The following is a 25,000-nucleotide window of genomic DNA, read 5'->3' as shown; positions in this document are numbered from 1 at the left end:
GGCAACGCTGATGAACTTCCCCAACCCGCTGAATGCCATGCAGATCCTGTGGATCAACATCATCATGGACGGCCCCCCCGCTCAGAGGTACAGGGGCATCATGGGAGCTGTAGTGTTGAGGAGTTAATGTTCTCTACAGTTAAACGTTGAACATGATTCCAGTTTATTGTTTCGCTCCCAGCAGCTAAAAGTAGAGAAGAAAACTAAAACAACATTGAGACCTTCAATAATCTTTATTTGAAGCTTTTCTATTAAACATCCGGATCATTAATATCTCATCAATAACTATCACCTATGTAAAGATGTATGGGAGTAATGCCCCTCCTCAGGTTCCCTCACAGGCAAACACTGTTAGCTCTGTTAGCTCTGTTAGCTCTGTTAGCTCTGTTAGCTCTGTTAGCTGCCAGCTAGCGTCAGCTGTCGCCATGTTGAGAGCTTTGTGGAGACAATAGAAATGCTCTGAATCTTGGTATGGAGCTCCTTTACTGACGTGACCTGCTCCTGATTAACGGTGAACAGAGACAATCCTTGTAATGAGAGTTTATTTTATTTTCATAAGCTAACAGAGAAGCAGTGGTTGTGTTCGGCCAACAATGCTCATTAGATATGTGTGGCGTGAGAATCTGAGCTAACAGCTGATCAATAAATGAGATTTGAAATGATCAGTATTTCTAGAACTCTGTGGTTAGTGACATCCTTCAGCAGGTTTAATATCAGATAACTTGATGGTTCTGATTTGGACCCGACCCAAACGTTCCCTCTTATTTGATAAACCTCAAAGAGAGCGTCTGTAGTGACCCCGTGTTTGTGTCAGTTTGGGCGTGGAGCCGGTGGACCGCGATGTCATCCGGCAGCCGCCTCGTAACGTCAGAGACAGCATCATTACTCGCAGTCTGCTCGTCAAAGTGCTGGTGTCGGCGCTCGTCATCGTCTGTGGGACGCTGTTCGTCTTCTGGAGAGAGGTGCATCACTTCCTGTTTCTCTCATGGTGTTCCTCGGACGTAAAACCTCATGCAGTGATGTAGAAACGGTTCACAGGGAGCCTACAATCGCTCAGATCAGTAATGTTGTGGTTGTCGTTGGTTTCCAGTTGCAGGACAACGTGATCACTCCTCGAGACACCACCATGACCTTCACCTGCTTCGTCTTCTTCGACATGTTCAACGCTCTGAGCTCCAGATCTCAGGTAGGTGGCCTTCAGACTCTTCAGCTGGTTTCATTCAGGCTGCTCACTCAGTCACATGATTCATCATCTCCATTAAACATGAGCATGATTAGAACTAGAGGAACAGAGCTACGAATAATGATCCAGGTAGACATGCTGGAAATGAAATGGTGTCTCTGATTCAGATGTTAGATCCTGATACTGGTGATCAATACTAGTCCTGATTTCTGGTGATCCATACTAGTCCTGATCTCTGGTGATCCACACTAGTCCTGATCTCTGGTGATCAATACTTGTCCTGATTTCTGGTGATCCATACTAGTCCTGATCTCTGGTGATCCACACTAGTCCTGATCTCTGGTGATCAATACTAGTCCTGATTTCTGGTGATCCATACTAGTCCTGATCTCTGGTGATCCACACTAGTCCTGATCTCTGGTGATCAATACTAGTCCTGATTTCTGGTGATCCATACTAGTCCTGATCTCTGGTGATCCACACTAGTCCTGATCTCTGGTGATCAATACTAGTCCTGATTTCTGGTGATCCATACTAGTCCTGATCTCTGGTGATCCACACTAGTCCTGATCTCTGGTGATCAATACTAGTCCTGATTTCTGGTGATCCATACTAGTCCTGATCTCTGGTGATCCACACTAGTCCTGATCTCTGGTGATCAATACTAGTCCTGATCTCTGGTTCTGGTCATTGGTGATCCATACTGGTCCTGATCTCTGGTTCTGGTCATTGGTGATCAACACTAGTCCTGATCTCTGGTTCTGGTCATTGGGGATCCATACTAGTCCTGATCTCTGGTTCTGGTCCCCCTCAGACCCGTATGGTCCATGAACTGGGTCTGTTCAGTAACCGGACCTTCTGCTACGCGGTCCTGGCCTCCATCATGGGTCAGCTGCTCGTCATCTACTTTCCTCCTCTACAGAGCGTCTTCCAGACGGAGAGTCTCAGCATCTTTGGTAAGTACTAGTACATCTGGAGGTACTCCACTGAAGTATTCATGTTACCTCACTTTATACTTCTACTGCACTACATTCATCTGACAGCTTTAGTTCCTTTACTGACTCAGGTAATCAATAAACGTATAAATGATGATGTTTTATTAAAAATAAACTACCAGCAGTTCGTAATCTCATGAAGAATGAATTATCAATAACTAAGAAAACAATAACGGAAAAGATCAGCAGACTTTATTCTAACAGACAGAAAAGATGAGGAGGTCTGGTGCTAACGTGTCCTGATCCTCCACAGACCTGCTGTTCCTGGTGACCCTGACCTCCTCGGTTTGTCTGGTGTCTGAGGCCATAAAGATGGTGGAGAGGTGGAGGGGAGCCGAGAAGACTCCACCCTCCGACTGCTTCCACGAGGTATGACCCCCCCCCCCCTCTCTGAAGGACTCTGAGGACTCTGAGCAGGATGAGTGTGATGGTTCTTTGAGACTGAGAGGTCTTCAGAAGGAACTCTGGTCTGGAACTGGAGGAAGCTCCCAGCTCTACCTGGTGGATCTGAGCCAGTATCAGGGTCCAGCTGCTGGGTGCAGATCCTGACTCTTTTAAGGAACCAGTCTGCTCCTCTTATTCAGGACCAGGTCTCTGAAGGAACCACCTTACCTCCCAGTCTGCTCCTCTTATTCAGGACCAGGTCTCTGAAGAACCCCTGTGAAGAGTGGAGGAGAGAGACGTGTGCAGTTCTTGTTTTTTAATCTTTTCTGGTTAGAAGGTGTCGACCACTATCGCTCTGGTTCCTCTGTAGATGGTTTACAGGTTAGGGTTAGTGGAGGTGTAACGGGGAAAAGCTTCTAGCTTCAGCTCCTTCTGGTTGTTTCTGCTGTAAACATGAAGCACTGAAACGTTCAGTCTTTACTTTCTACATAAAGAATATATAAAGCTTTAATCTTCGGTTTTCTACTGTGGAACTCTGAGAAGTCACCGGCGTCGTAGCTGAGCCATTCTAGGTAAATATATATATATATATTTATTTTTATATATATATATATATGCGTAAATCTGTGATTTTTTTCCTCAACTTTAATCCCAGATCATTTTTAGATATATTAATATTAACAGCAGCTCAGTAATAAATGTTTGCTCCTCCGATGGCTCGGCTACGTTGTCGTTCTAAAGGTCCGGTTCTTGTGGACACCAGAACGTCTAACTGGTATGAATCACAGTCTGAAGTTGAAACAGTGAAACAGTTTTTGATTAAATGTTATTATCTGACCATTTTCAAAGGTCTGTTTTACACTCGTCATTATTATTATTATTATTATTATTATTATTAAAACAGTCCCATGTTTAAGATTGGATCAAAAAATATGTCTTTTGAAAATGTAAGTAATTTCCATTTTGGCATTATTTGTGCTTTTTCAAACATTAAAGTTAAATTAGATATTGCGTTTTTTATTTCGTTTTAGTTCCACCAGGATACGACGGTTTGTTTGATTTTAAGGTTCTGTCCTCGATGACATTGATCGGATTAATTGATGTGACATCACACTGTTCCTCAGTGAAGAGCTACACAATGCTAATGTTAGCTACATGAGCTGGCAAACCTGATTAGTATGAGTTAGCTCATACAAAATCTGTTTGTTTTGGCAACCTCGGTTGATATTATGATTGTTGTTATTATTAAATTATTATTAAATTATTGAATTCATAAGTCCGACAGAGAAGAACTTCACTGGATCCTTTTCGTTTTCTTTGGACCAACTGAACAAACTACAGGTTTGAAACTGACCCGACATTTGTACGAGGAGAACATGTGCCGTTACTCCTCCACTGTATGTAAGACGTTCTTTATGTTTCTGCTTTATTTCAATAAACAAAGATACTTTAGTGACCATGTTCTCTCATCATGTTCTCTCATCATACAAACACAGATACTATAGTGACCATGTTTTCTCTATACAAAGTGAAACAGAAAAAACGACAGCAGCTTCACCTCCGACTATCGTTTTATTTATCATTGAGAACAAAATGTATATTCAAGTTTTAAAAATCTCTTAAAGAAACATCTTAATCTGCAAAATTACAACATCTCTTAGATCAAACTAAAATAATAAAAGTTGCAACGTTTCCCTCTGAGTAGAAGTATAAAGTACATCAAAGTCATAGTCAAGTAGTATCATAATGAGTACACTGCTGCAGTAGATGTACTCATGAATTCATTCATGTCCAACAACTTCTCCTTTGATTGAATCTTGACATTTACATAAATGAAACTGTTTTCCCCCCAAAGAACAAACTATCCCAGAATGTACTACGCAGGCTTCTGATTGGTCCAATCCCAATTTCCGCCCTCAAAAACTGATCTGCATCCTAGAACACGCTGTAATCAACGTGCTGCTTTAGCCGAGGATTACAGTACATTACATTACAGTACATTACATTACATTACAGTCATTTAGCAGACGCTTTTATCCAAAGCGACTTACAGGAAGTGTATTCAACATAGGTATTCAAGAGAACTACTAGTCACCAGAAGTCATAAGTGCATCTCCTTTCTTAAACAAGCATCTTAAAGCATAAACCAGAGCAAAAGTATAGTGCAGAGGCAAGTTACTACGAAAACAATAATTGCAACAGACTAATACGAATATAACAAGTGCTACAAACTACTACGAATAGGATAAGTGCAGTAAACGAATACAAATTCAATAAGTGCAGCGAACTGATACGAATACAGTAAGTGCTACGAGGAAGGCTCAGGGTAGTACTTCTTGAAGAGGTGAGTTTTCAGCCTGCGCCTAAAGATGGGCAGCGAGGATCTGAACAGAACCAGGAGTTCTCATGTTCCTATTTTTATTTTATTGTGCTTTACACTTTTCCCCTCTCCTTTAGTGTGTTAAAGGTCCGTAGAGTGTAAAACCTGAAGTCCACGTCTAGTCCAGGAGTCAGAGAGTCCATGAACCAGACCCTGGGATCAGAGGAGGTCCCGGCCACGGCACTCCTCTTTGCGGGCCAGTTCTGGGTTCTTGCACCGGTTGTTTCTCTCTTTAGCTCTGTACCGAGTTCTCACCGACACCAGAGCGCCGAGTCGCAGATCCTCCTGAACTCTGACAGAGCAGCCGGCTTCAGCGTCCTCGTTCAGGAGGAACAGCTGCTGCAGGTTCACGGTCAGGTCGTCCAGAGGGGGCTGCTGCTGATCCGACGCCGTCTTCTGGGTCTCTGAGGACGCCAACGCTGTCTTCTGGGTCTCTGAGGACGCCAACGCTGTCTTCTGGGTCTCTGAGGACGCCGACGCCTCCTGAGTGTGAAACTGATGGACGACGGCCTGAAAGGTTTGATACAGCTTCAAACTGGAACGATCGTTCTTCACAAACGGCCTCAGTTTTCCTCCGGACCGCATCCTGTGGACCAGCTGGTGAACCAACGACCCCTCATACAACCTGGACCACATGAGGGACAACAAGGAGATCTCACTGTGGTGGTGGTACTTTTACTGAAAAAGTTCTACTGAACAGTTCTACTGAACAGTTCTACTGAACGGTTCTAATGAACAGTTTTAATTAACAGTTTTAATTAACAGTTTTAATTAACAGTTCTAATGAACAGTTCTAATGAAAGGTTTTAATGAACAGTTCTAATGAACGGTTCTACTGAACGGTTCTACTGAACGGTTCTAATGAACGGTTCTAATGAACAGTTTTAATTAACAGTTTTAATTAACAGTTTTAATGAACCGTTCTAATGAACGGTTTTAATGAACAGTTCTAATGAAAAGTTTTAATGAACGGTTCTAATGAACGGTTCTAATGAACGTTTTAATGAACCGTTCTACTGAACGGTTCTACTGAACGGTTCTAATGAACGGTTCTAATGAACAGTTTTAATTAACAGTTTTAATTAACAGTTTTAATTAACAGTTTTAATGAACCGTTCTAATGAACGGTTTTAATGAACAGTTCTAATGAAAAGTTTTAATGAACGGTTCTAATGAACGGTTCTAATGAACGTTTTAATGAACCGTTCTAATGAACGGTTTTAATGAACAGTTCTAATGAACGGTTCTACTGAACGGTTCTACTGAACGGTTCTAATGAACGGTTCTAATGAACGGTTCTAATGAACAATTCTAATGAACGGTTTTAATGAACGGTTTTAATAAACGGTTCTAATGAACGTTTTAATGAACGGTTCTAATGAACGGTTCTAATGAACGTTTTAATGAACCGTTCTAATGAACAGTTTTAATGAACAGTTTTAATGAACAGTTCTAATGAACAGTTTTAATGAACAGTTTTAATGAACAATTTTAATGAACAGTTTTAATGAACAGTTTTAATGAACGGTTCTAATGAACGTTTTAATGAACCGTTCTAATGAACAGTTTTAATGAACAGTTTTAATGAACAGTTCTAATGAACAGTTTTAATGAACAATTCTAATGAAAAGTTTTAATGAACAGTTCTAATGAACAATTTTAATGAACAGTTTTAATGAACAGTTTTAATGAACGGTTCTAATGAACAGTTCTAATAAACAGTTCTAAGGAACAGTTCTAATGAACGGTTCTAATGAACGGTTCTAATGAACGTTTTAATGAACCGTTCTAATGAACGGTTCTAATGAGCGGTTTTAATGAGCGGTTTTAATGAACAGTTTTAATGAACGTTCTAATGAACAGTTTTAATGAACAGTTCTAATGAACGTTCTACTGAACAGTTCTAATGAACGTTCTAATGAACAGTTTTAATGAACGTTCTAATGAACAGTTTTAATGAACGTTCTAATGAACAGTTCTACTGAACGTTCTAATGAACAGTTCTACTGAACGTTCTAATGAACAGTTCTACTGAACAGTTATCGTTTCATAAGGTGTGTGAGTCATGTGGAGGCTCACCTGGAGATCTGGGGCTCAGGTAAGGGGAAACCCAGCAGCTGGTTCAGATGGATGCTGGTCTTCAGGCAGCTCTGCCATTGGTTGAAGGCGTGAACTACGACCAAGTCCAGATCCGGTCTACGATGGTGGTTCTGATTCTGCAGAGCTACGACACACACACACACACACACACACACACACACACACACACACACACACACACACACACACACACAGACAGATTTGTCAACTATTTCCTGACATTATATACATTTCATTCATTATTGATTAACTGATTGATTAAGGGAAGCAGCTTCTTCCATGTTAGTGATGATCAGATAAATATTCATAACCTCATGTTTCATGACTACCTGTTCTATACCTCAGTGTTCCTACCTGTTCTATGTCTCTGTGTTCCTACCTGTTCTATGTCTCTGTGTTCCTACCTGTTCTATGTCTCGGTGTTATCTACCTGTTCTATGTCTCTGTGTTATCTACCTGTTCTATGTCTCAGTGTTCCTACCTGTTCTATGTCTCTGTGTTCCTACCTGTTCTATACCTCAGTGTTCCTACCTGTTCTATGTCTCAGTGTTCCTACCTGTTCTATGTCTCGGTGTTATCTACCTGTTCTATACCTCAGTGTTCCTACCTGTTCTATGTCTCTGTGTTATCTACCTGTTCTATGTCTCTGTGTTCCTACCTGTTCTATGTCTCGGTGTTATCTACCTGTTCTATGTCTCTGTGTTATCTACCTGTTCTATGTCTCAGTGTTCCTACCTGTTCTATGTCTCTGTGTTCCTACCTGTTCTATGTCTCGGTGTTATCTACCTGTTCTATGTCTCAGTGTTCCTACCTGTTCTATGTCTCTGTGTTATCTACCTGTTCTATGTCTCAGTGTTCCTACCTGTTCTATGTCTCTGTGTTCCTACCTGTTCTATGTCTCGGTGTTATCTACCTGTTCTATGTCTCAGTGTTCCTACCTGTTCTATGTCTCTGTGTTATCTACCTGTTCTATGTCTCAGTGTTCCTACCTGTTCTATACCTCAGTGTTCCTACCTGTTCTATACCTCAGTGTTCCTACCTGTTCTATACCTCAGTGTTCCTACCTGTTCTATGTCTCAGTGTTCCTACCTGTTCTATGTCTCTGTGTTATCTACCTGTTCTATGTCTCAGTGTTCCTACCTGTTCTATGTCTCAGTGTTCCTACCTGTTCTATGTCTCAGTGTTCCTACCTGTTCTATACCTCAGTGTTCCTACCTGTTCTATACCTCAGTGTTCCTACCTGTTCTATACCTCAGTGTTCCTACCTGTTCTATACCTCAGTGTTCCTACCTGTTCTATGTCTCAGTGTTCCTACCTGTTCTATACCTCAGTGTTCCTACCTGTTCTGTCTCAGTGTTATCTACCTGTTCTATGTCTCAGTGTTCCTACCTGTTCTATGTCTCAGTGTTCCTACCTGTTCTGTCTCAGTGTTATCTACCTGTTCTATGTCTCAGTGTTCCTACCTGTTCTATGTCTCAGTGTTCCTACCTGTTCTATGTCTCAGTGTTCCTACCTGTTCTATGTCTCAGTGTTCCTACCTGTTCTATACCTCAGTGTTCCTACCTGTTCTATACCTCAGTGTTATCTACCTGTTCTATACCTCAGTGTTCCTACCTGTTCTATGTCTCAGTGTTCCTACCTGTTCTATACCTCAGTGTTATCTACCTGTTCTATACCTCAGTGTTCCTACCTGTTCTATACCTCAGTGTTCCTACCTGTTCTATGTCTCAGTGTTCCTACCTGTTCTGTCTCAGTGTTCCTACCTGTTCTATACCTCAGTGTTCCTACCTGTTCTATACCTCAGTGTTCCTACCTGTTCTATACCTCAGTGTTCCTACCTGTTCTATACCTCAGTGTTCCTACCTGTTCTAGGTCTCGTAGAATCTCCAGTACTTAGTCCCAGCAGAAGAGCCTTCAGCAGCTCTTTGTCTGGAGGAGGCTGAGCTCTCTGCAGCCAGTAGCAGGTGACGGCCAGCGGGAGGCGCAGTTGAGGCGGCAGACGGCTCAGAGAGTCTTCAGTCACCTGCAGAGCTTCCAGTAACACCTGCAGCCGCTGAGAGGGCTCCACCTGGAGGAGGCAACGGGAACAATTCAATATAACTTCATGGTTTCACCATGAATGAAACAGCAGAGCCATTAAGGCCATCATCAGAATATTAAGAACATGGTAACGCTGTCCATGCCTATTTCCTTCTTAGCTAAGGCCATCGACCTCCAGTCTGTCACGTGACAACGTGGCGTCTCACAAGCAGCCGTGTACTGACGGGCAGTCTGATCTGAAACGTGTCAACATGGCCCCCCCACTGAGAGAGGAGGTGATGATGTCAGACAACATCATGACATCACTGACGACTTTAATGAATGCACTTTATTTATTATAATGTTTATATCTTCTACATCTAAGTTACCAGAGTCACAGACGCAATAAGAAAACAATAAAATATGTATTTTATTTTCAAATGAAATTGTGGCAGGTGTATTTTGGTAAACACACTTTGTTTCATATCATTTTTTATGACGAGTGCATTTCAGTGTTTTCTCTGCTGAGTTATCGATATGTGATGAAGTTATTAGACCATCCAGGTGGTACATTACATTACATTACAGTCATTTAGCAGACGCTTTTATCCGAAGAGACTTACTATACAGCACGTTGTATTTCATCTCTCTTTTTACAATATATTTAAGTATTGAAATATATTGCAGAATGACTCGTATGGTGAGGTGCTTTCCAACACAGAGCCACACTCAGTAGAGTAACACGGTGCGTCGTTGCTAAAGGTCATCCATCATCAATTCTCCTCAGGTTCTCACCTGATCCGGTGAGGTGAGGACCAGCTTCTTAGAGGCCCTGGTGACGGCGGGTCGGACCGGGATGAACTTCAGCTGGAGGCCGTCCCGGTCTCTCTCCGTCACCTCCGTCCCGTCACCCAGCAGCAGCCCGTACATCACCTGGCGGAGCGGCCGTGAGATCAGGTTAGCGCTGGCCGTGTCGGCGTGATCCACGACGATGCTGAGCGGCATCCTCCGCAGCAGCAGCACGTCCAGGATGTCCGGAGTCAACCGGGCCCGAGTCAGAGGCAGCCGGGTCCAGTCTGGAACGAGACCCGCCACCTCCAGGAGGAAAACCAGGAGTATGTTTACTCTGCAGCACTTTCTATCAAACTCTTTTTACATGAAAATACTCAATACATTGTTCTCCATATTATTAGTCACATTACTATTACTATTCCCTATATCATTATTATAATTCTACTACAGTCATTGCTGCTGTTATTATAAGTAGTCTTATTATATGAATCATTTATGTCATGAACATTGAATGTGTTGTATCTCTGTTATGCTGTTCATTCTGTACACATGACATCTATTGACTTCTGTCCATCCTGAGAGAAGGATCTAAGGACAGAGGAGGTGAGGGTGTAAGGACAGAGGATGTGAGGGTCTAAGGACAGAGGATGTGAGGGTGTAAGGACAGAGGAGGTGAGGGTGTAAGGACAGAGGAGGTGAGGGTCTAAGGACAGAGGATGTGAGGGTCTAAGGACAGAGGATGTGAGGGTGTAAGGACAGAGGATGTGAGGGTGTAAGGACAGAGGAGGTGAGGGTCTAAGGACAGAGGAGGTGAGGGTGTAAGGACAGAGGAGGTGAGGGTCTAAGGACAGAGGATGTGAGGGTCTAAGGACAGAGGATGTGAGGGTGTAAGGACAGAGGATGTGAGGGTCTAAGGACAGAGGATGTGAGGGTGTAAGGACAGAGGATGTGAGGGTGTAAGGACAGAGGATGTGAGGGTGTAAGGACAGAGGAGGTGAGGGTGTAAGGACAGAGGAGGTGAGGGTCTAAGGACAGAGGATGTGAGGGTCTAAGGACAGAGGATGTGAGGGTGTAAGGACAGAGGATGTGAGGGTGTAAGGACAGAGGAGGTGAGGGTGTAAGGACAGAGGAGGTGAGGGTCTAAGGACAGAGGAGGTGAGGGTGTAAGGACAGAGGAGGTGAGGGTCTAAGGACAGAGGAGGTGAGGGTCTAAGGACAGAGGATGAGAGGGTGTAAGGACAGAGGAGGTGAGGGTCTAAGGACAGAGGAGGTGAGGGTCTAAGGACAGAGGAGGTGAGGGTCTAAGGACAGAGGAGGTGAGGGTGTAAGGACAGAGGAGGTGAGGGTGTAAGGACAGAGGAGGTGAGGGTGTAAGGACAGAGGAGGTGAGGGTGTAAGGACAGAGGAGGTGAGGGTTAACGTTACTAGCTCTCCTGTTGGTTTAAACACAGGTATGTTGTTTACAATGTAACATTATCAGAGATCAGAGACTAGAAAAGCATAAATGACGTCCTGATCTCATGTTTACTGAATATTGGAGGATAACGATCGTCAGTAAAACTTTATTTACACTGTGATGGTTAACGATAAACTGTGGAATTAATCGGTGGTTCACATGAGTGAAGAACCGTGAGGGGGATCAGTACTGATCAGGGATCAATAACTAATAACTAAATAGGGTCTTACTACCTGACAGACTGGACTTCATAAATAATAATGAACTCATAAAGGAAAGATGAAGATGTATAATTACTTCTTCTTCTGCTGGGAATGGAGGTGCAGTCCCATGGATGAAGAACTTGTTCAGGGAGCAGGGAGGGAGCTGGTACTCCTCCATCCCCAGATACAAGTCCTTCAGCAGCTCTGCTTTTCTCTTGCTGCTCAGATCTCCCATCAGCCCCAGCGCCGCCTCGAAGGCGTCCTGAGGCCCCTGGAAGCCCCTCAGCCAGCGGAGCAGCCCCTCCAGACGGCTTGTTACCCCGCTGCCCTCCGGGGCGAACTGAGCCCAGCTGATGGATGACTCCGTCCGCTGCAGCTTCACGTAGTCGTTCCCAGCCAAGGCGGCGAAGGTGGGCAGCAGCTGTTGCTGGAGACTGAAGAAGATGCAGAAGCTGGAGGTGTTGTAGCTCTTACAGCTGATGAAGCTCTGCGAGCCACTCCGCTGCACCGCCTCCCACCGGAAGTCAGAGAGGGGCAGCAGCCCCGCCGGGAGGTCGAAGATGTAGAAGTCGCTGTCTTTGGAGAGCACCGGGCACCGCCACTCCGTGGCCATGGCGGCGATCTCCTGATCAGCCTCTCCGTAGCATTGGGCCAGCGGGACCTCCAGCCGGGCCAGCGTCTGTTTGAACACCAGCTTGACCAGCAGGGGCAGGATGCTCTCGTGCCTGTTGTCCTGCGCCGCTCGGTGGGCCTTCTTGACCCGATCCTTGGCTCTCAGCGTCACCGTCTTGAGCTTCTTGTCAGTGTAGTCCGATCCTCCGTCCAGAACCACGTACGGCGAGATCCCGCAGTCTCTGAGGGCTTTGACGAACTTCTCAATCAGGACCTCAAAAGAAGCATACTCCCCGCCATGGTTCTGGTCCAGACCTGACACATCAACCACAGGAAACACAAGGAACACATTGATCACCACGTTAGTACCAGACCAACATCCTGCTTGTTACCTAGTTTAACATCAACACTGGATGTGGGACGCAGTGCTGCTTTATTATTGGACCTGAACAAACACCATGTTGGAGCAGCAGATAGTTCACAAAGCTGCCTGGAACCAGAACACCTGAAGCAATGTTCTATAAGTAGTGGTGTAACGGACTGTTATTGATCCCTGATCAGTACTGATCCCCCTCACGGTTCTTCACTCATGTGAACCACAGATTAATTCCACAGTTTAACGTTATCCATCACAGTGTAAATAAAGTTTTATTGACGATCGTTATCCTACGCATACATGGAATTTGAATCCGGTTTCTTGCGCTCAATAATAAACAGAAACAGACAAATGAACAAAAAATCAAGGAGATCAAAGAAGAAAAAGGATAAACATGTCCACCGTGGACAGACCCAGATCCAGCAGAGACCAGTCCACCGTGGACAGACCCAGATCCATCAGAGACCAGTCCACCGTGGACAGACCCAGATCCACCAGAGACCAGTCCACCGTGGACAGACCCAGATCCACCAGAGACCAGTCCACCGTGGACAGACCCAGATCCAGCAGAGACCAACAGAAAGTTAAGTTCCTCCTCGTAACCAGAGGTGTTGCTTAATAAAACAACACTTCTGGTTACGAGGAGGAACTTAACTTTCTGTGACTCAACCTGTCAGGTGGTTTCTCTGTCCTCAAAGAGAAACTGTTGATGTGTTTGTGTGACTAAGTTTGTAAGTGAGTGTATTTTATTGTTTTAAAGACAATAAACTGATTATTCCTCAGACTACATTTAAACCATATTTCACCAGGATTTTAAATGATGATCTGTTATTAGAACTCTGTTAAATTCACTCATGAAATATGGTCTAAAGGTAACAAACACATCTTTACACTAAACTTTTGAAACGTTTTTCAATCAGAAGTTCTGAATCCTACGTTATCATAAAGTCTCTGACTTTGACTTTAAGGAGTTCAAATGCTGATTCTGTTCTAGAGGACTGATACGACTCAGTACTCAGTACTCAGTACTACAGTACTACAGTACTCAGTACTACAGTACTCAGTACTACAGTACTAACACTCAGTACTAGTACTACAGTACTCAGTACTGCAGTACTCAGTACTCAGTACTACAGTACTCAGTACTCAGTACTCAGTACTCAGTACTACAGTACTACAGTACTACAGTACTACAGTACTCAGTACTACAGTACTCAGTACTCAGTACTACAGTACTCAGTACTACAGTACTCAGTACTCAGTACTACAGTACTCAGTACTCAGTACTCAGTACTCAGTACTCAGTACTCAGTACTCAGTACTCAGTACTCAGTACTACAGTACTCAGTACTACAGTACTACAGTACTACAGTACTCAGTACTGTAGTACTCAGTACTCAGTACTACAGTACTCAGTACTACAGTACACAGTACTCAGTACTCAGTACTACAGTACTACAGTACTCAGTACTACAGTACTCAGTACTCAGTACTACAGTACTCAGTACTACAGTACTACAGTACTCAGTACTACAGTACTCAGTACTCAGTACTCAGTACTCAGTACTACAGTACTCAGTACTCAGCACTGAGCACTACAGTACTACAGTACTCACAGCACCAGCACTCAGTACTACAGTACTACAGCTCCACAGCACCACAGCACTACAGTACTCAGTACTACAGTACTCAGTACTACAGTACTACAGTACTCAGTACTACAGTACTACAGTACTCAGTACTCAGTACTCAGTACTCAGTACTCAGTACTACAGTACTCAGTACTCAGTACTCAGTACTCAGTACTACAGTACTCAGTACTACAGTACTACAGTACTCAGTACTCAGTACTACAGTACTCAGTACTCAGTACTCAGTACTCAGTACTCAGTACTCAGTACTCAGTACTCAGTACTCAGTACTCAGTACTACAGTACTACAGTACTACAGTACTCAGTACTACAGTACTACAGTACTCAGTACTCAGTACTCAGTACTCAGTACTACAGTACTCAGTACTCAGTACTACAGTACTCAGTACTCAGTACTCAGTACTACAGTACTCAGTACTACAGTACTACAGTACTACAGTACTCAGTACTCAGTACTCAGTACTCAGTATGAGCGGTCCTACCTGAGCTGAAGTACAGCAGGTAGAGCAGGTTGCATCCATCGATCAGCAGGCGGCTCCTCCTGAACCGGACCTCCCGGTAGATCCTCCGGTGTTTCTCCAGCAGAGAGCTCAGGCCCTGGACTCCCATCCCGCTGAGAAGAGCCGAGGAGCCGCAGCGACGCTCCCAAAGCTCCGCGGGTTCCTTAAGGTTCCTTAAGTTTCACTTTCCTGACGTCACATCATGTTTACCAACAGACTGCAGGTGCATTCTTTATGAAGCATGCACATATGATTATGACATAATGAGGAGGAACAGCAGAACGTTTGTTACTGTGGAAGCTTTACTGTCAATCAACAAAAACACGCCCATAGGTTTATTACTGGTAATAACCACCAGGTCATATTTCAATGACTCCTTAAGGAATTATACTTTGAATACTTCTGGATAAAAATATAACCAAAAGTACAATATGTACCTCTGAGATGTATTGGGGTACACATCTATATAGCAATTAAAGTATAAGTACCTCCAATATGTACTTCAGTACAGTAAATGTTATTAATAACAGCAGAATATTTATAAACAGCTGAGGAGAAAGGAAAGTGAAACCTTCAGGAGCCCAGAAGGGAATCAGAAACTACAGCTCTGAACAAGATACCAACACACCTGAGAAACATCTCAAGGCTAAGACCCTCACTACCCAAACGTGATGCAGAAAAGTTGGTGCACGCATTTATCAGCTCTCGGATTGACTACTGTAACTCTCTGCTCGCAGGTCTACCAGCCAGAACCATCCAGAGGTTACAATATGTCCAGAACAGTGCCGCCCGGGTTCTCACCAGGACACATCACCCCAGTCCTCCACTCCCTCCACTGGCCTCCCATAAAACAACGCATCACTTTCAAAGTACTTCTGCTAGTATTCAAGGCCACAACCTACCTCCTGGACCTCCTCACCCCTCAACCCACATCCAGGACACTAAGGTCAGGAAAATCCAACATCCTTGCGGTTCCCCGGACAAAGCTGGCCACCATGGGAGATGGTGCCTTCTCCTCACTGGGGCCAGGCCTGTGGAATGAGCTCCCGGAGAAGATCAGGGCCTCAGACTCCATCACCGCCTTTAAATCAAGTCTTAAAACTCACCTGTTCCTCTCTGCCTTCCCCTAGGGTCTTCATAATTTGGATTGCTTGTGTTTGGGTGGTTGTTCGGTTTTAATAGATATTCTTAGATTTCATTATGATTAAATTAATTAATTAATTTAAATTTTTATTTCATTTTTGTTTGTTTTTAGTGTTTTATTATTATATTTGATTACTGTGATTGTTTTACCCTGTGCAGCACCTTGAGATTTCTTTGTATTTTAAAGTGTGCTATATAAATAAAATCCATTATTATTATTATTATTACATCACAGACTGATTACACACTGATCACAGACTGATCACAGACTGATTATACACTGATCACAGACTGATTACAGACTGATTACACACTGATAACAGACTGATCACAGACTGATTATACACTGATCACAGACTGATCACAGACTGATTACAGACTGATTACACACTGATCACAGACTGATTATACACTGATCACAGACTGATTATACACTGATCACAGACTGATCACAGACTGATTATACACTGATCACAGACTGATCACAGACTGATTACAGACTGATTACACACTGATCACAGACTGATTATACACTGATCACAGACTGATTATACACTGATCACAGACTGATCACAGACTGATTATACACTGATCACAGACTGATCACAGACTGATCACAGACTGATTACAGACTGATTACACACTGATCACAGACTGATTATACACTGATCACAGACTGATTATACACTGATCACAGACTGATTACAGACTGGTTACACACTGATCACAGACTGATTACAGACTGGTTACACACTGATCACAGACTGATCACAGACTGGTTACAGACTGGTTACAGACTGATCACAGACTGATCACAGACTGGTTACAGACTGATTACACACTGATAACAGACTGGTTACAGACTGATTACACACTGATCACAGACTGATCACAGACTGGTTACAGACTGATTACACACTGATAACAGACTGATCACAGACTGATTACACACTGATAACAGACTGATCACAGACTGATTATACACTGATCACAGACTGATTATACACTGATCACAGACTGATCACAGACTGGTTACAGACTGATCACAGACTGGTTACAGACTGGTTACAGACTGATCACAGACTGGTTACAGACTGATCACAGACTGGTTACAGACTGGTTACAGACTGATCACAGACTGGTTACAGACTGGTTACAGACTGGTTACAGACTGATTGTATTATTATTGTTTGCAGATAAAATAAAGGAAGAAGAATGAGGATGACTATTAATTTGAGCTGATTTGATAAGAAGCTAAAATCATGAAAATAAAAAGGTATCACAATCATAATATTCTTTATTGAAACCCACAGTGTGAATGTGTCGTGTTTGTTTGTATGAATGCTCTCCTGTCCGTGGGACTGTGAACGCATCACGTGGTTAGGGACCGGTTCCAGCCGACAGGAAGCAGCCGAGCGACCCGGGAGGCGTGTCTGTGTCTGCCGAGGGAACCCTGAACCCTGACACAGAGAGAACCTGACACAGAGAGAACCCTGACACAGAGACACAGAAGAACCCTGACCCTCACCACAGACCCTCACCACAGACCCTCACCACAGACCCTCACACAGACCCTCACCACAGACCCTCACACAGACCCTCACACAGACCCTAACCACAGACCCTCACACAGACCCTCACACAGACCCTCACACAGACCCTCACACAGACCCTCACACAGACCCTCTCAGCCCTCTCAGCCCCTCATGTCGTCGCTGTGCGCCCTGGAGCCTCGCCGCGTGGTCCGGCTGCTGCTGCCCGGCCTGCAGCGCCTGTACAGCGGCTGTGCGCTGCTGCGGACGCGGGGCTACGTGGACGGCCGCTGGGTCTCCGCAGACAACCAGTTCCCCGTGCTGGACCCGGCCACCGGGGACGAGATCGCCCGGGTGGCGGACTGCGGCCCGGCCGAGGCCCGGCAGGCCGTGTCCGCAGCACACCGCGCGTTCCAGGGCTGGAAGCACCAAACCGCCAAGGTACGGGGGACCGGGACCGGGACCGGGGGACTGGAGGGGACCGGGGGACTGGGGGGGACCGGGGGACTGGAGGGGACTGGGAGGGGGACCGGGGGGGACCGGGGGACTGGAGGGGACCGGGACCGGGGACCGGGGGGGACCGGGGGACTGGAGGGGACCGGGGGAGGGGACCGGGGGACCGGGGGACTGGAGGACTGGAGGGGACTGGAGGACTGGGGGACCGGGGGAAGGTTTCCGGTCCTCCGGGTAACCCCACACTGTCCACACAGCCGGGGCCGCAGTGTTGATAGAGACTGTGAGAGAAGGTTTGTGTTGATAAGAGAAACCGGTTTGTGTTCACGAGACTGACAGAGCTGTAAGAAGGTTTGTGTAAGATAAGACTGTAAGATAAGACTGTAAGAGAGAAGGTTTGTGTTGATAGAGACTGTTATAGATAAGACTGTAGAGATAAAAGGTCTGCAGAGAAGAGGTGTGTTGATAGAGACTGTAAGATAAGAGCTGTAAGATAGAGAGCTGTGAGAGAAGATAAAAGTTTGTGTTGACTGTAAGATAAGAGCTGTAAATAAGAGCTTCAGATAAGAGCTGTTGTTAAGATCTGCTCTAACTAAGACAGTAAGAGCTGTAACAGATAAGAGCTGGACCACGTTAAACCGTAACACCGGTAAACAGCTGACTATTATCTTGGTGTTTTACTCTAAGAGCTGTAAGATAAGAGCTGTAAGATAAGAGCTGTAAGATAAGAGCTGTAAGATAAGAGCTGTAAGATAAGAGCTGTAAGATAAGAGCTGTAAGATAAGAGCTGTAAGATAAGAGCTGTAAGATAAGAGCTGTAAGATAAGAGCTGTAAGATAAGAGCTGTAAGATAAGAGCTGTAAGATAAGAGCTGTAAGATAAGAGCTGTAAGATAAGAGCTGTAAGATAAGAGCTGTAAGATAAGAGCTGTAAGATAAGAGCTGTAAGATAAGAGCTGTAAGATAAGAGCTGTAAGATAAGAGCTGTAAGATAAGAGCTGTAAGATAAGAGCTGTAAGATAAGAGCTGTAAGATAAGAGCTGTAAGATAAGAGCTGTAAGATAAGAGCTGTAAGATAAGAGCTGTAAGATAAGAGCTGTAAGATAAGAGCTGTAAGATAAGAGCTGTAAGATAAGAGCAGAGATAAATGTCTCTGTGTTTTATTGAACATGCTCAGAATGTAACGTTCAGGGACACTCCAGCGTTCCGGCGCTAGTTCAGGGACCGGAGTGTTTGAGGGTCGCTAGCTTTAGGACAGAACTAGTGGATCATCTGGGATTCTACTAATTATCTTCATTCATCAACACAAACAAACGAGGCAGATTTACAATAGTTCTATTAAAAACAACAACAACTAAATACAACAAGAGGTGGAAGAAGTTCTCAGATCTTTACTTTAAAAAGTAGCAGTACTACCGTGTAAATACACTGTTAGTTAAAAGTACCAGCATCCAAATACACTTACAGTAATTATGATATGTTTATAGAAATATCTCTCACTTCAAAAATCTGATAAATCAACCTCTGTATGAGTGGGTTATAAGTATTGATGTGTTCCTCACTTTAATGTTGCCGTATTCTAAAGTTTACAATGAGTTGTTGAATATATCTCGTTATATTGATCTGAATCTTCAAAGTAATCACAGTTGTTAAACAAAAAACAGATTCTTTTATTAAAAACCGAAGCAGCAGATTGAACGTGTTGTTGTTTGCCAGAGTTAATCACCAACGAGTCCGTTATCTTCACCGTTATTCAACCAAAGTCCAACCGCAGTTAGTTTGGTGACACTTCAACTTCTTCTGTGGAGCTTCAATAACCAGAATACCAACCGTCTGAAGGACAGAGGAGGTGAGGGTGTAAGGACAGAGGAGGTGAGGGTGTAAGGACAGAGGATGTGAGGGTGTAAGGACAGAGGATGTGAGGGTCTAAGGACAGAGGATGTGAGGGTCTAAGGACAGAGGATGTGAGGGTCTAAGGACAGAGGATGTGAGGGTGTAAGGACAGAGGAGGTGAGGGTGTAAGGACAGAGGATGTGAGGGTCTAAGGACAGAGGATGTGAGGGTGTAAGGACAGAGGATGTGAGGGTGTAAGGACAGAGGATGTGAGGGTGTAAGGACAGAGGATGTGAGGGTGTAAGGACAGAGGAGGTGAGGGTGTAAGGACAGAGGATGTGAGGGTGTAAGGACAGAGGATGTGAGGGTGTAAGGACAGAGGATGTGAGGGTCTAAGGACAGAGGATGTGAGGGTGTAAGGACAGAGGATGTGAGGGTGTAAGGACAGAGGATGTGAGGGTGTAAGGACAGAGGATGTGAGGGTGTAAGGACAGAGGATGTGAGGGTCTAAGGACAGAGGAGGTGAGGGTCTAAGGACAGAGGATGTGAGGGTGTAAGGACAGAGGATGTGAGGGTCTAAGGACAGAGGATGTGAGGGTCTAAGGACAGAGGATGTGAGGGTCTAAGGACAGAGGATGTGAGGGTCTAAGGACAGAGGAGGTGAGGGTGTAAGGACAGAGGATGTGAGGGTGTAAGGACAGAGGATGTGAGGGTCTAAGGACAGAGGATGTGAGGGTCTAAGGACAGAGGAGGTGAGGGTCTAAGGACAGAGGAGGTGAGGGTCTAAGGACAGAGGAGGTGAGGGTGTAAGGACAGAGGATGTGAGGGTGTAAGGACAGAGGATGTGAGGGTCTAAGGACAGAGGAGGTGAGGGTGTAAGGACAGAGGAGGTGAGGGTGTAAGGACAGAGGATGTGAGGGTCTAAGGACAGAGGAGGTGAGGGTGTAAGGACAGAGGATGTGAGGGTGTAAGGACAGAGGATGTGAGGGTGTAAGGACAGAGGATGTGGGCTATACAAAATAAACTGAATTGAACTGAATAATACTGAAGGGGACAATCAAAAATGCCCCAAATAAAATATGGAAAAACATGAAAAGCTGTAAGCATTTTTGCACCGACTTAGTAAAACGTAGTTGAATTCAAAGATTAATTACTGTAAAGGTATGTTAGATGTAAAGGAAAGCAAAAGTTACCGACGAGGATGGGATTCGAACCCACGCGTGCAGAGCACAATGGATTAGCAGTCCATCGCCTTAACCACTCGGCCACCTCGTCCACGTTGCAGTGACGGGGCCCACAGACACATAAGAACATCCACAAGCTACAAGTCTCCCCGTCCATGACTGTTGAGTTCATTCTTTTAGTTTTAGTAATCCAAGCTAACGTTTTAACAAACATTTGCAAGGGTGACGTTTTAGTTGACGTAACGTAAAATGTAACATTAGTATTAGTTACAACTAGCTAAACAACCACTAAAATGTCCTTTGCCAAGTGCAACCTGATAATCTAAAGTCTCACAATTGACCAAACTATGGGGTCTTTTTTTTTTTTTTTTTTTTTTTTAACCTCTTATGTCGTTTAAAATCTCTCAATCTACTACTTGTTAAAATGAATAAAATGGGTTTACACAATCACCGTGCTAGCCTTGGTATTTGTCCCCATCTAGTGGTTGAATCCGCTCATTGTAAAACCAGGTGACTGACCTAGTTCAGCTTCCTTTGACCCCATAACAAAGGACACATCAGTCAGTAGGCAATCTTTTAATGACCTCAAGCAATAACTTTCAAATCTGTCAAAGTCTCCAATCTATGCAAGCATTTACAATGTTGGGGAAATTGGAAGTCCCATAAATGACATAACACACTATCAATCTGAATTTAGGGTTGCTATAAAAGTTATAGCAAAATCAGATAGTGAGCCAGATAACAGACACAGAAAAAAAAAAAAAGCATTCCACTGCAGCCTTTTATACATGTATAAACACTTCATAAAGCTGCTCACCAATCAGTAACACCAGTGAGCCAAAGTCCCTCAGTTACTCTTTGTAACAAGTACTAAAGGGCTAAAGGTCCTATCTTGTTAACGTGCACATTTAAAGCAAAGCGGCATTGTTTACTTGACACAGCATGGCGATGGATCGAGTCCTGTTGTGGTTTGGTCTAGTGGCCCTAGTCACTTCATACACTGTAAGTATTTATTCGTTCATGATTAGGTACGCATGATGTGATTACAACCTTTTACTGCATGACGACTTACCCTGTTTTTCGTTTATCCAGATACCTGTTTCCCCTGAGGTACACGGTATGTCAGAACTTAAACTATTTCTTAAAATAAATAACAGTTGTTGAAAGACTGTGAACAGAGTCTGAGCCACGTCTGTTTGTGTTACAGAGGTGTACGAGAATGGCGAGGACGAAAACCCCATGCTAAACCTGGGTGAGCTACAGTATCTCTTCATTGCTCCTGATTTTTTAGCAATGTGTGTGTGTGTGTGTGTGTGTGTGTGCGTGTTCCTGTTTTAAATATAATGTGTTGTTCATGTGCCACAGGATCAGACGCCAACCTGCTTGAAGGGGACATTTTAATTCCAGTAAGTATTTGTATTTTAATGGGAATACTTTCTTATCATTGATAAAAAAATGATTTTGCTTAATCATTGCTAATTTGTCCTTGAGCTTTTTATTGGCAGCTCTGCTCCGATGTTGTGGGCAATCACATGTCCGGCGGATGGGACAGTTAGAGCTCTTGAATCATTTTCTTGAGTAATCTATTTCAGATAACAAGATGGGCTTTATTGTGTTTGTGTTTTTATGAGCCTCAATTAGGTACATGGTCACAATTTGTTTTCGTACTTTTTAAAGACCCTCTCTCGTGCTACAGGAAGGAAGGAACGCACTGATTGACAAAAGTTACAGATGGAAATTTCCAATTCCCTACATTCTGGGTGATGATTTGGGTGAGTTTCTTTTTAACTACTCACTTTTCAGCATTCAATGACTTGTCTAACCAGTGGGGATGAAAGAATATTCTGTTTCTTTCTTTAGATCTAAACGCCAAGGGCTGCGTCCATCAGGCTTTCGAAATGTATCGGCTGAAGTCTTGCATCGACTTCAAGCCGTATGAGGGAGAGAAGACATTCATAAAGTTTGAAAAGAGAGGAGGGTATGTGGCTGCGTTTACAAAATGTACAGTTTATACCAGTTCAAAAAGTTGACATTTGAAATAACTCCTTGTCTCTTTTAATCGTGGGTTCAAGTTTAAGTTAACTGTTCCTACTGCGTTCAGGTGTTTCTCCAGGGTTGGTGACCAGCAGACCGGCCAGATTCTGTCTCTGGGGTCCGGCTGTGACCACAAGGCCGTGATTGAACACGAGCTGCTCCACGCTCTGGGGTTTTACCACGAACAGTCCCGCACGGACCGGGACGACTACGTCGACATCTGGCTGGATCAGGTGACGCCGGGTACGTCTGGGAACCGATAACATGCAGCGACCTTCAACTTTTTGTACGGTGTTTTTACGTAGTTAGGAATGACTAAATGGATGTGAAATTCTCCCCTCAGGACTCGAACACAACTTCAACAAGTACAACGATGACTACATCACCGACCAAAACACGGCGTACGACTACGAGTCCATCATGCATTACAGGCCGTTCTCCTTCAATAAGAACGAATCCATCCCCACCATCACCACCAAAATCCCAGAGTTCTACAACATCATTGGCCAGTACCTAGACTTCAGCGCGATGGACTCCCTCAGGCTCAACCGGATGTACAACTGCTGTACGTATGTGATTCGTGGTTCAATTTCCTATGGCGATATGTTCATCTGTTTTGATTGGAAAGTTGGAAACCGGCCTAAACTTTCTAAATTACTCTCTAAATCCTCACCCCTCTTCCTTACCCAAGCTGCACCCCTCACCCTGTTGGACCAGTGTGCCTTTGAGTACGCCAGCATTTGCGGGATGATCCAGGCCTCCAACGACGATGCTGACTGGGTCCATACCAAGAGCAGTGTGGGTTCAGAGGATCACACCCTCCTGGGAAAATGCAGAGGTCAGAGTCCCCTATTGTCTACCAATGAACAATGCCAATGACTAATTATTCTCAATTCAGACAGCATTAAAGAAAAAAAGAGCAACAAATGAAGTTGTATGCTGCAAGATGCTTGTCTTGATCTTCCCTACTTTAGATGCTGGGTACTTCATGCACTTCAGCACCATGGCTGGGAAGCCCCAGGAGTCTGCAATGCTGGAATCCCGAACCCTCTACCCCAAGAGGAAGCTTCAGTGTCTGCAATTCTTCTACAAGATGACCGGAAGCTCAAGCGACAGGCTGGTGATCTGGGTCAAGACAGACGACAGCACAGGCACCGTTCGTAGAATGAAGAAAATACAAACTTTTTATGGTATTTTATTAAGGGAGCATGTTTACTGAAGACACATTACACAGCAGCCACCTAGAGCCACCTTTGTACACAGCTTTGTATCAAGGCAAATATTCATTTGAACATTTGTTTAGCGGCTCGGTAGTAAAATAATATTAAAATGTATGGCATCATAAACTATACAAGTTGGACAGTTACCAAGCGGCTAAACAGATACACGCTTATTTGCTATCTTGCCAACAGTTAGATGAGAAGAACGATACCATTGTCATGTCTGTATGCTAAAAATGGAGCCACAGCCAGCATGCTTTGCATAGCATAAAAACTGGAAACAAACTTTGGTTGGATAGGTTAGGTTGCCAAGCTATTGCAGGAAATGTGGGACTAATAAAGGATTGATTATTATTATTATTATTGCAGGAAATGACCGGTCTGGCAAAGACGTTACCATAATTAACCATGGGTTGTTCTTTTCACAATTTTGTCTGAGTACGAATTTTAAAAAGCATGTTAGGAGTAACATTTTTAGATGCTGGTTGGCTGACATTTCTTTTTTTACATTGGACAGAACCTGACTAGATGTTCCCTTCTGCTTCCGGTCTTTATAAAGGAATCGTCCAACATTTTGGGAAATACGCTTATTTGCTTTCTTGCTGAAAAATATATAAAAAGATAGCCACTGTCATATCCCTATGCTAAATATGGAGCCTCAGCCAGCATGTGATACGCTTAGCTTAGCTAAGCTTGACATGAAAATTGTAATCAGGTGGGAAAAGATAGCCTGGCTCTGTCCAAGGTGGGATAGATAAGGTTGCCAGGCCTTGTTCCGGTACATAACTCCCATTAACCGTCTTTTTTCCCTTTTTTGTTTACAAACTAAATAAGCAAGATACAACGTGTTAATGAGGAGAATTTAGTGGTGTTAATTGGCAGCCTCTTTTCACCTTATGACAGAGCCAGGCAAGGTGTTCCCTTAAGCTACCAGTCTTTACAAAATAAGA

At 44.0% G+C, this 25,000-nt stretch overlaps 3 protein-coding genes and 1 non-coding gene across 4 annotated transcripts in view; 2 read left to right on the top strand and 2 right to left on the bottom strand.

Annotated features, from left to right (window-relative positions):
* atp2c1 (ATPase secretory pathway Ca2+ transporting 1) overlaps positions 1-3,063 on the top strand; it is a 23,750-nt gene extending 20,687 nt beyond the window's left edge. Inside the window, exons 23-27 of the mRNA XM_054626811.1 lie at positions 1-87; positions 815-962; positions 1,091-1,186; positions 1,998-2,139; positions 2,432-3,063. The exon at positions 1-87 is cut by the window's left edge and continues 30 nt beyond it. Of these exons, the coding sequence (XP_054482786.1) occupies positions 1-87; positions 815-962; positions 1,091-1,186; positions 1,998-2,139; positions 2,432-2,553 (595 nt within the window). The 3' untranslated portion in view covers positions 2,554-3,063. The remainder of the gene's footprint in view (positions 88-814; positions 963-1,090; positions 1,187-1,997; positions 2,140-2,431) is intronic.
* Positions 3,064-3,157: 94 nt separating this feature from the next.
* LOC129115016 (protein asteroid homolog 1-like) lies at positions 3,158-14,814 on the bottom strand. Its single transcript, XM_054626812.1, has 6 exons — positions 14,635-14,814; positions 11,607-12,439; positions 9,857-10,156; positions 8,906-9,110; positions 7,022-7,166; positions 3,158-5,567 (listed from the first exon to the last, which is right to left on the bottom strand). The coding sequence occupies exons 1-6, from the start codon at positions 14,759-14,761 to the stop codon at positions 5,102-5,104; spliced, it is 2,076 nt and encodes a 691-aa protein (XP_054482787.1). The 5' UTR covers positions 14,762-14,814; the 3' UTR covers positions 3,158-5,101.
* Positions 14,815-20,805: 5,991 nt separating this feature from the next.
* trnas-gcu (transfer RNA serine (anticodon GCU)) lies at positions 20,806-20,887 on the bottom strand. The gene has a single exon. It is a non-coding gene; the product is annotated as a tRNA-Ser (tRNA).
* Positions 20,888-21,709: 822 nt separating this feature from the next.
* Positions 21,710-24,020, top strand: LOC129115014 (meprin A subunit alpha-like; the record flags this gene model as incomplete). The annotated part of the gene is given in 10 exon segments (XM_054626810.1): positions 21,710-21,798; positions 21,889-21,913; positions 22,004-22,048; positions 22,162-22,202; positions 22,493-22,568; positions 22,657-22,774; positions 22,898-23,073; positions 23,174-23,395; positions 23,522-23,668; positions 23,805-24,020. Coding segments are annotated over 10 exon segments (1,126 nt in total), but the record flags the coding sequence as incomplete, so codon positions are not given.
* Positions 24,021-25,000: the final 980 nt, after the last annotated feature.

This window comes from Anoplopoma fimbria, unplaced genomic scaffold (assembly GCF_027596085.1).
Source record: "Anoplopoma fimbria isolate UVic2021 breed Golden Eagle Sablefish unplaced genomic scaffold, Afim_UVic_2022 Un_contig_6706_pilon_pilon:::fragment_2:::debris, whole genome shotgun sequence".
NCBI lineage: Eukaryota > Metazoa > Chordata > Actinopteri > Perciformes > Anoplopomatidae > Anoplopoma > Anoplopoma fimbria.
This window is presented reverse-complemented; position numbering and strand designations above follow the sequence as displayed.

What these genes read in the sequence shown, in the direction of transcription:
- LOC129115016 (XM_054626812.1), bottom strand. Translation starts at nt 14,761, where the DNA reads ATGGGAGTCCAGGGCCTGAGCTCTCTGCTGGAGAAACACCGGAGGATC. An exon ending in CCTGCTGTACTTCAGCTCAG is followed by an intron (nt 12,440 to 14,634) that starts GTAGGACCGCTC and finishes TTGATGTGTCAG; the next exon opens with GTCTGGACCAGAACCATGGC. An exon ending in TTCTACGAGACCTAGAACAG is followed by an intron (nt 7,167 to 8,905) that starts GTAGGAACACTG and finishes TGTGTGTCGTAG; the next exon opens with CTCTGCAGAATCAGAACCAC.